At 38.5% G+C, this 11,662-nt stretch overlaps 2 protein-coding genes across 2 annotated transcripts; both read right to left on the bottom strand.

The window, feature by feature from the left end:
• Positions 1-1,650: 1,650 nt before the first annotated feature.
• On the bottom strand, positions 1,651-2,575 carry LOC137390299 (E3 ubiquitin-protein ligase TRIM33-like). Its single transcript, XM_068076632.1, has 2 exons — positions 2,328-2,575; positions 1,651-2,272 (listed from the first exon to the last, which is right to left on the bottom strand). The coding sequence occupies exons 1-2, from the start codon at positions 2,573-2,575 to the stop codon at positions 1,651-1,653; spliced, it is 870 nt and encodes a 289-aa protein (XP_067932733.1).
• Positions 2,576-5,526: 2,951 nt separating this feature from the next.
• On the bottom strand, positions 5,527-10,705 carry LOC137390300 (tripartite motif-containing protein 59-like). Its single transcript, XM_068076633.1, has 3 exons — positions 9,801-10,705; positions 7,291-7,495; positions 5,527-6,036 (listed from the first exon to the last, which is right to left on the bottom strand). The coding sequence occupies exons 1-3, from the start codon at positions 10,703-10,705 to the stop codon at positions 5,527-5,529; spliced, it is 1,620 nt and encodes a 539-aa protein (XP_067932734.1).
• Positions 10,706-11,662: the final 957 nt, after the last annotated feature.

Raw genomic sequence — 11,662 nt, forward strand, 5'->3', positions numbered from 1 at the left:
TTCTTGGCCTCCAAATGTTTTCGGCCTTGCATGGCCTCTGCGGCTTTCTCCCAGTCCCGCGTATCCTGGGATAACAACCGGGCTCTGCTACGCAGAGTTTGCAAGTATGCAGAGTCTGGCTCGCGGGTGTCTGACCCACTATCTCAGCCAGAGTGCGATGACTGGGCCGGTCGTGAGTTGTCTGACCCAGTCTTGTCAGAACTGGACGTGCCCGAGCTGGTGAGCGGGGCCGTGTTGCAGGCTGCTGGGCTCCTCTGCGTGGGCTGTGTCGCTTTTTCCCCTGGGTAGTGGGGGTGCATGCAGCCATGGGCAGAGAGTCCTGCGTGTTCTCGTGACAGAACTGCTCTCAGGTGTCCTGGTCGACCAGGTAGACAACTGGGTCATAGACCACTGGGTCGTAGACCACTGGATCAACAGCATACTTTGTTTTCGTATCATTCCGGCCTCATAGTAGTCCGGGCCGGCCTCGGGTTGTGTCGGACCAAGTCTGATGGGATTTCGAGTGTCGGAGTTGTCTCGGTTTCCTCCGGGTTTGATTCTGGATCTCCCGGAACTTCTCCGAGTGGGACCGGATCAGTGATTATTGAGCTCGGTCTTTGCTTATCCCTCTCCTCTGATTCCGTCGGGTTTCTTACGGGAGTTGATTCCCGTCCTCGAGTTTTTGCGGCCTCCATCAGCAGTTTTTCCCAGCTGGGGGTGGCATTACTGGCAAAGGGTTGTCTCTGACTTCCTTTAGATTTTTCTCTGGCCTGCTGTGTTGGGCTCTCATTATGTTAGGGCTCCTCCTTGGCTCCAGAGTAGCTGGGGCTCCCCCCAGTTTCTCTGGACAAGTCTGGTAGGGCTTCAGTCTCGTTTCGCTCTAAATTGAAGACTGGTCTTGCCTCTCTACTAGATAGGTGTGGTTGCCCCAGGCCTGTAGGATCTGGTAAGGTTCCAGGAACTTTGCCTGTAGCTTGGAGTTTGCTCTCCGTCTCCGGCATTTGTTCGTGAGCAATATTCAGTCGCCTGGGGCGTTCAGCAGCGGCTCCTCTCGGTCCTACTGTCTCACCTTCATCTGCCGTAGTTTTTCATGTACGATTTGCAACCTTTGCTGCACTACGAGGGCATGTTCGTGGGTAGGGATGAACTCGGTCGGTAGGGGGTGGCTCTCCAGCTGGTCCGGCAACCTCAGCTTCCATCCCAACATCAGCATATTGACTGTTTCTCCAGTTGAGGAGTGGGGATGCCTCGGTATGCCCTCATCAGCTGGAGAAGTTTGGAAGGGGAACTTTGCCATCTGGCAAACTTTGCTTTGCCATCTCTTAAAGCTCGATTTTGCAGTGGAATATAAGCATTGAACTTGTCCACACTAAAAACTGTCAACTAAGCTGCCTTTAGTTTAGGGTAGTCTTCCTTGATATAATCTTCTAAATGTTTATAAGCAGCAAATGTTGCTCCTGACAAGAATAGTGGTAAGAATGTTGTAAGATCGTGCACTTTTTGAAGCTTAGCCACCAACTCTAGCTTATCCACCCAGACACTGAAGTCACCACATTCACCATTCTCATAGGTCTTGATAAACTCGGATACCTTCATCGACATTTCTACTGCAGTTATAGAGCCGAAATTGCTTGTGTTTTATTAGAGCAATCCCAAATTTCCACCTTGACACTATATGCGTGTACTTTCACCAAAGCTGGCTTCAAGGATTAGTTCTAGCCACATGACAAAGGGGGTGTTGCATAATACATTACATAATACAATGCAAACTACATCTCTCAAGTGCTTGTGTACTTTGGTGCGAGATTCTTCTAGCCGCTGTTTCTTGGCAACCAGTTCAGAGTTGTACATTTCTACCTGATTGGTCAGCCTCTTTTGGTAGTCACGAATACGCTCCTTCAGATTTTCACTCTCCTCTCTGATTCGCTTAATCTGCTCTTCACAGACTCTTTCAATTAACTCTTCCTTTTCCTTACATTTAGCTTCTTCTTTATCCAACATGTGCCAGATCTGCTTGTCTACTATACAGATCTCTGTGAGCTTATCATTGACTAACTGTAATAGTTTATCAAACTCAGTAGCTATTTTTTCTTTAAGCTGACTGAGTAACATGAAATTATGCTCATACTTGAGACTTGTGCACGCTACTGGGGGTAGCTCACATTTATTACAAGTTAGTCTGCCACAGTCATCACAACCTCTAGATAGCTCCTCATCATGATTCTCACAAACGACTTTCCTGCTCTTTATGGCTGATACTTCGTAATCTGGTATATCCACAACTGAATGCCCTCTTTAAAACACAATGACATGGTTTTTTATGAATGGCGCAGATCTTACGGCAGCACTGTAAGCAATAGCCAACAGCTAATTGGCTGTCACAGTCATCACATTCACATATCAGTGCAGCAGTAACGTTAGGGTTATTTTCTTTCTGTACAGTCAGTTTTATTGTTGACAGCTTGTCTATATCCTCCTCAGATTCATACTCTTTGTTACAGAGCGGACAACTCACAACTTTCTGATCTTTGTAGTCTTCCTCTAAACATTCTAGACAAAAGACATGATGACACGGCAGCTCTTTAGGATCTCTCATTAAACGTAACTCCTAATAACAATATCCACATCTGCTGTCACCAATCAAGTCTCTGTCAGCCATTTTCTTCTCTCATATACAGCACACTACAAGCTGAGAATGTGTTGAATCAAATTATGTTGTTAGCCTACTGGATATTGATAATTAGTGGAGTTTTGGTGTGTCTAGGTTTATATAAAAGACATGAATGGCTCTATTTGTATCCCATAGCAACAAGGTATGCAAACCATAGAAAGTCAAAGTCAGAGACTAAATCAACCTATTGTGTACTAATAAAAAGCAAACCCAGCTATTATCCGAAACTATCAAATTTTTATTTGACATGTGCATATTTTATTTCTGCAGTTGAAACTACTGTAAAATCTTGCTTGAGATGAACTGCTAACCATATCTTTTGCTCACCATAAGAATAATATCACATTTACCTCTACTTCCACCTTCTACAAGATGTTAGACATGTTAGTCTAACATATAACAAGAGTCACAGATTACTCCACATTTCCCCCATTTGAAGTGTACTTTGACGAGACTGACTGAAATAGACATCTAGTAATAGACATATAGTATTAGACATCTAGTAATACACATCTAGTATTAGACATCTAGTAATAGACATCTAGTAATGGACATCCAGTATTAGACATCCAGTATTAGACATCTAGTATTAGACATCTAGTAATAAACATCTAGTATTAGACATCTAGTAATAGACATCTAGTATTAGACATCTAGTAATAGACATCTAGTAATGGACATCCAGTATTAGACATCTAGTATTAGACATCTAGTATTAGACATCTAGTAATACACATCTAGTATTAGACATCTAGTAATAGACATCTAGTAATAGACATCTAGTAATAGACATCTAGTACCTTATTCTTATGTTAGTCCGTCCTTAAACGATAAAGACTCTACTGTAAGTAAGACTGTAAGTCACTTAGTGACTTGAGATAAATCTTAGCAAGTTGAGGAGCTTACAAGTTAAATATTAAAGGTGTGACTAGAGAATTTTAACAACTCTGTACAATACTAACCATCAGTTATAGAAGTGCCTCTTTTTCTATACACATTGTGTGAGGAGCTATTGCAATACTGACAACTAAAAATTGCTTGCCAAAAATTCTTCATATAGGTTTGTGTACATAGTTCAAAGTTAAATTTTATATCTATATATGTTTACAAGCTGAGACTTGAATCAAATACCACTTGGCTCTATAAATTTTGAAGACTTGGACTGTGCATGAAATGTCAGTTCTAGTATATTGTGATTTTCAGATATTACATTCTCAGAGAGGCAAGCTTCTACTAGCTTTTATATTACCGTTGAGTAATTAACAGCAATTAGTAATAGCTATTAGTAAATAAATTATTTCAATCAAGATTAATCAAACAATCAACTAAAAAATTAAATTAATAAAAGTTTTAATCAGACAATCAAGATTATTCTATGGTGTAATGCTTGCAATAGTTTTTATAGAGCTGCTGACTAACTAACAGCTATTAGTATTTGATGTTAGTTAATAAATGCAAATTGTTACAGTGATTGTCAATAACTGTAACAATTTGCCTTTGTTAACGAAGTACCTGACATCTTGTCATCAAACACTTAAGTATCAAAAGGAATTGTACCCTTCTTTGAGTGGCCTTCACTGCCAAACTATAGTCTTAGCATTAAGTTACAGCTTCAAGTTTACATATATCAACTTTAATATTTTTGTACCTAAAACTAAATTATACTATAGATATATGAAAGTAGCACTATATATAGGGCAACAACAAACTGATAATTCTGGGAGAAACAAATACATGTGCTGTTTGATTATATTCATGCAGAATGATTTAAGTTATGAACTACAATGATTTAAAACTAAGTGATAATTATTTAGTAACAAATATTTTAGTTTGTATCCATAAAACTTTGTGACCTTAAAAATAATAAACACTTCAAATATGTTAGCAGCCATTATGACCAAGGCAGCTGAAAATCTGGAGAGTAGAATAAGGCATAGTCTTGTCATAGTCATCAGAGAAATAACTCTTCAAATCAACGAACTATTATTGTAAACGACTCTTGGAAGGTCTATTTTAGTAAATCTTATTATTGTACTATTATTAAATAGTTACTGTGCGCAAGTAGGTAGTACTACTACCTTATTGTGTCTAGTCCCTAACAGCAGAAGTACTAATAGTACTACCTACATGTACTACCTACTGGCATCCAGCAACTAACAGTAGGAGTACTAATAGTACTACCTATATGTACTACATACCTGTGTACTGTCCTTAACAGCAGAAGTAGTAATAGTACTACCTACATGTACTACTTGTTAAACAACATGCAGGTATAACCTTGATACAACACTGTAGAATGAGCCTGTCCATGAGTTACCGTATGATTTGTATGTTAACAGCACTGAAAAGCCAATAAAGACATGAATCCTAAATGTACTGTTAATCTGAAAGTTTTAATAGCATTGCGATAGCATCAATCACCTTGACTCCTAGTAGCGTCTCACCATTGCGTTAGACATCGTTAAGCTACGTAAGACCTCAAAACACGATTACACACCATGCCCCTCTCCTAGGAAAAGGTCCCCTCAGAAGATCGTAATTTCATATATTATCATTTCCGATCGAGTTACAAACTTCTAAAATTAAAACTACAATTTTCCGTTTATCCCGACTACTCTATCATCTCCGTCACTTCCCAAGGACTTTTCTCTGCAGCTAAGTCAAGGGTTTTGGACTCCTTTTGACCAGTGCAGGAATCTGTCCTACTGACAGGCTTTGCTGCTTTTACACAACCCTGGGATCTCAAAAGACTCCTCCAGGGAGCTTTTAGCAACGCCTACAGTTTCCACCCTGGCTTTTTCCACACTCAAGATTTCCTCCCTGAAATCGCCCTCAAGGCTTGGATTACAAGAGCCAGGTTCAGCAGCCTTCTCTGCTTAATCACCGGCGCCGGTGGTAGTGCTGTCCAGCGCCGGCCTAGCCTTCGCAAATCTAGCGGGCAAACGGGCTTTCACCTTGACCATCTCAGCTAAGACGCCTTCGAGGGCAACAGAGCTCTCATACTGCTCATTCAACTCCAATTCCTCCTTTTCTAACTTTCTAATCTGCTCCTCAAACCTGTGCTGTAATATCTCTCTCCTTAACCTAATACTTTTACTTTTCTCCTCAAATTTATTCTCATCCAAAAAGTTGTCGCTTTCTATTTCATCTAAAAACTCATTAACTTTGTTCAATATAGAGACTTTCTGGACTTTCCCATTGTTCTTTACTACACCGGCATAACTAGCACCAGATCGAGAAATGGATTCACTAGCTGACATTATGTTTAATTCTTTTTCAGCTTGATCCTTACGACCAGACACAATTGGTCTGAGCGTTAATGAACACTTAGGTTCCATATCTTCCTTCAAGTTTATTTTAAAAGTACCAGGAATTGTGCCTAAAACCTGAAAAACGTCAGGAAACTCCCTTATATGGTTAAAATCATTTTTGCACATACTATTAACGTCAAGCCATTTTAGCTGATGTAACTCATAAAATCCTAAAACGTTTTCCTAGAACCTGTTTTAACATACATGGAAGTGTCAACCGACCTAAAAGTGCTTCTGATTTCAACTTTACAAACTCCAGCTACAGATAGAGAAGATTCATCTGCGCTATATAAACTACATTCAGGTTTACTCAAACTCAGACCAAGTATTCTACTAGTCTCTTCTGTTACCATAGAAACTTCTGCTCCTGTATGGAGCGTAAACTCAACGTTTTTCCTATTTACTTTTAAAACTTGTTTAATGTCACTACGACATAGCCCATCTTTATTGCTCTTTGTGAATCTCACTCTGTGAGGACTCTTTCTAAAACTCCTACTTTGTCTACTAGACTTGTACCTGATGTATCTTGTATCTCCTGATGGGCTTCTACTACTACAACCACTGCTATATCTCTTACAATCACGCCTAGACTCTTGTCTTTCAATAAACCTGTTTGGAGAGCAATCCTTAGAAATGTGACCTTTCTTTGAACAAACATAGCACCTAGCACTCAAGCAATTTCTAACATGTTATCCTTCCCTGTTACAAGCAAAGCAAATAGTACTTCTAACAGGAGAATTATATTGTCTAGGTGATTAACTTTAATAACTTTGTCTACCTCTCCACCCAGGTGAAAAGGTGTCAGACCTAGCACTACCTGAACTATCTCTTTTAGACAGCCTAAAACTAGAATGCTTACCACAAGGTTTCTCACTCTTCCTAGAAACTCGACAAACAGGCGCAACAAAGCTACTGTTACTATATTCACTATCTACTGTCATACTGTCAACTTCTACCTTGATATTTCTTTTAGCACGGCTGATAATAGATTCCGATTCCCTAGCTAAATGTCTAGCTTTCAATCTATTAGATAATTGCTCCCAAGTTAAGTCAGTCTCCTGCATTAACTCTTTTTTGGCACTAGAATCACGCAAACCATTCACTGCTAAAGCTACACAAAAGCGCTGCCTTAAATCATCATTACCATAACCAAAATCTATATCTCTACTTAACCTTTCCACTCTCATCAAATACTCTCTCTTTTCTTCTCCTAAAGCCTGTGAAACCGTAACAAATTTCATCGTTCTCACAAAAAAAACTTTCCTCACTCTCATAATGACCTCTCAAAAGATTTAAAGCAATCGGGTAAGCATCAGCTGCTTAGCTCACAGTATCAAACTCTAAGCTTCTCAGTAACTCCATTCCTCTGCTACCGATAGCGCCCAATAAAGCTAACAACTTAGTCTTCCCAGCAAAGAGTGGGATGCCACCTTCAGTATTACCCATACGCAATGAAGTAAGCTCACACACAGCCTCAAACTCACTAAGCCAAGACTTAAAAGAACTAGAGACATTTCTACTATCTAGTCTCAACCTAGGAAAAGCACTAACATCTAGCTGTTTAGCAGCCATATTCACACACAACTGCATCGACAACCACTTTGACCACACCTAACCATTAACAATTCAAGGAAACAAATTAGCACTGCTACAAAAATACTACTCCACTACCAATGCAATATGACAACCACTCTCTGCTACCACTACAATATGACAACACCAGCCTACAAATAACGATCACCTACCTAAACAACACTACGAAATAGCGTTATTAATAAATATTACCACCCCTCAACGATACAGCACATTATAATAACACCCCTCAATTGATATAATGTAACAATGCAGGATTCTGCCTAGGATGCCATGTTAAATAACGTGCAGGTACATACCTTGATACGACACTGTAGAATGAGGTGAGTTGCCGTATGGCTTGTATGCCAATAGCACCGAAAAGCCAATCAAGCCAGGAATCCTATATGTACTATTAATGTGATAGCTTTAATACCATTGCAATAGCATCACTCACCTTGACTCCTAGTAGCGTCTCACCATTGCCTTAGACATCGTTAGACAACGTAAAACACGATTACACACCATGTACTTGTGTCCAACCACTAACAGCAGAAATACTAATGATTCTACCTACATGTACTACCTAATTGTGTCCAGCCACTAACAGCAAGAGTACTAGTAGTACAATCTACATGTACTACTTACTTGTATCCAGTCACTAGCAGCAGTACTAATAGTACTACCTGCATTTAGTTTAAAAACTCATGACGTCCTCTGCTTCATTTTATCAACCTTTCAGACAGTGTGAATGTGTCAAGTCATGACATAGTTGTAACCATTTGAACCTGTTTCAGCAGTTACTGCTTGTCATCGGCTGCTTTCTTATTTAACAATGTTAACTCTTGCGCATTGTTGCTTATTAGAAATTTTATTCTGATGATGGAAACAGATACAATATTAATGTAGATGATATGCATATTATGTCTATATTATATATATATATATATATATATATATATATATATATATATATATATATATATATATATATATATACACATATATATATATACACATATATATATATATACACATATATATATATATATATATATATACACATATATATACATATATATATATATATATATATACTATACCCTATATTATGTATATATGACTTCAATTGCTAACAATATTCAGAGAGACATGTAGAATGTAGAAAGTTCTGGCCTTTTATTAACATACATTACATGCATTTGTATTCTTATGCGGTAGTTTGCACACACACTCATGGCTGTAGGATAGAAAACTAAGGCTACATTTCTAGCCAAACTATAAGTTAGCAGACTGAAACAAAACTAATGGTTGGTAGCCAGAAATTCTGATCCAGCAATCAAAAATTTATTTTAAAAATTGAACAGGCTACCTCTGTTTTACTACAACCTGAAACAGCCAACTCATCACCTCTAACACTTATTTGTCCTGCTTGCTGTGGGAGTTGTTCGTCCACTAGTTTATGTAACACTTTCCCTTGGAGAGAAACAATATAGATAGATTTGCTATTCCACGTAGAAACATATATGAGTCCTTCACTCTCACACACTCCATAAGCATCTTGTAGACCTTCACGTGTCCAGACAGGGGTGAGCTTTCCATTTTCTACTTGGTACCTTGTCAGCACTGCGTTCTGATTTGAGTCTTCCAGCCAACCTGTTACAAGTAGGTCACTATTTGGTAGGAAACATAAGACTTTAGGTGTAGCTTCTACATTAACATCTAAACTTCGCCGGCTCAAAACGTTGAAAATGCTGATTTGATTTTCACCATTGTTATATGCAAAATATTCATCAGAAACTGCCAGAACCATTTTGTTCAAAGAAAATCCACTGTCATGATGTTTTGAGAAAATTAACATGAGTTGTGAAAGATTTGGTGAATATTGGTGAATTTGGACAGTCCATCCATCAACTTTTATTCCGTAAGCAACTCCCTTATGCTCTACTGGAAAAATGAGGACATGTTGACATGATGTCGTTTTTCTTTCAGGTGGCCCACCAATTATCTTAACACTGTATTCATCTTTCAATAATAGACCTCCATCTGATCTGTGGCATACTGATAAAGTGTTCCGTTCTGAAAAACAATTCATGAGATGCTTAGAGGTAAATGTCAAAGATGTTGGTAGTTGTCTTATCTCTAAATTCAAAGCTGTTCTGCTGACTGTTTCAGAGACCAACACTGGTTCACTTATGACGCGATAGTTCAGTGTGCTCAATTGTCTTTTTAAACAAGTCGTCCATTCTTCCCTCTGTTTTACTAACTCAGTCACATGACTGTCTTTCAGGTGCCTATGCACTTTGGTGCGAGATTCTTCTAGCTGCTGTTTCTTAGCAACCAGTTCACAGCTGAATATTCCTACTTGATTGGTCAGCCTCTTTTGGTAGTCATGGATACGCTCCTTCAGGTTTTCACTCTCCTCACTGATTCGTTTAATCTGCTCTTCACAGACTCTTTCAATTAACTCTATCTTTTCCTTACATTTAGCTTCTTCTTTATCGAAAATATGCCAGATCTGCTTGTCTACTACACAAATCTCTGTGAGCTTATCATTGACTAACTGTAGTAGTTCATCAAACTCAGTAGTTATCTTCTCTTTAAGCTGACTAAATACCATGAAATTGTGCTCATACTTGAGACTTGTGCATGCTACTGGGGGTATCTCACATTTATTACAAGTTAGTCTGCCACAGTCATCACAACCTCTTGATAGCTCCTCATCATGGATCTCACATACGACTTTCCTGCTTTTTGTGGCTGATACTTCGTAATCTGGTATATCCACAATGGAATGCCCTCTTTTAAACACAATGGCATGGTTTTCTTTATGAACGGCACAGATCTTACGGCAGCATTGAAAGCAGTAGCAGACAGCTAACTGGTTGTCACACTCATCACATTCACATATCAGTGCAGTAGCAGTGGTGTTAGGGTTATCTTCTTTCTGTGCAGTCAGTTTTACTGTTGGCAGCTTGTCTATATCTTCCTCTGATTCATACATTTTGTTACAGAGCGGACAACTCACAATTTTCTGATCCTTGTAATCTCCCTTTAGGCATTCTAAACAAAAGGCGTGATGACATGGCAACTCTCTAGGATCTCTCATTAAACTGAACTCTTGATAGCAATATCCACATCTGCTGTCCCCAATCAAGTCTCTGTCAGCCATTTTCTTCTCTCGTATACTGCACACTACAAGCTGAGACTGAGTTGAATCAAATTATGTTGTTAGAACCCTGGACATTGATCAATAAATGGAGTCTTTGTGTATGTGGAGTTATATAAAAGACATCAATGCTTCCATTTGTATCCTATAGCAACAAGGTATGTAAACCATAGAAAGTCAAAGTCATGTTGGAGACCAAGTCAACCTATGGTGTAGTAATACAAAACAGATCTCGTCATTAATCAAAACTATCAGGTTTTCATTTGACCTGCTAGTATTTTATCTCCACAGGTGAAACTACTACAAAATCCTGCTTGATATGAACTGCTAACCCTAGTTATAGCACGATATGAGAATCATATCACATCTACCTCTACTTCTACCTTTAAAAATATGTAGGCATGTTATTCATGACGTATAACAAGAGCCACAGAGCACTCACATTTCCCCACTTCAGGTGTAATTTACTGAGGTTGACTGACTGAAATAGACATGTAGAATTACATGTAGTAATAGACATCTAGTATTAGACATCTAATAATAGACATCTAGTATGAGATAGTAGTAGACATCTATCATTTGACATCTAGTATTAAACATCTAGTATTAGACATCTAGTATTAGACATCTAGTATTAGACATCTAGTAATAGACATCTAGTATTAGACATCTAGTATTAGACATCTAGTACCTACCTTACTAGATGTGTAATACTAGATGTCTAGTACTAGATGTGTAGTACTAGTTGTCTAATACTAGATGTCTAATGCTAGATGTCTATTTCTAGATGTCTATTACTAGATGTCTAATAGTAGATGTTTAATACTAGATGTCTAATACTAGATGTGCAATACTAGATGTCTAGTACTAGATGTGTAGTACTAGATGTCTAATACTAGATGTCTAATGCTAGATGTCTATTTCTAGATGTCTAATACTAGATGTCTAATAGTAGATGTT

This window comes from Watersipora subatra, chromosome 3 (assembly GCF_963576615.1).
Source record: "Watersipora subatra chromosome 3, tzWatSuba1.1, whole genome shotgun sequence".
In the NCBI taxonomy this organism is placed as follows: Eukaryota; Metazoa; Bryozoa; class Gymnolaemata; order Cheilostomatida; family Watersiporidae; genus Watersipora; species Watersipora subatra.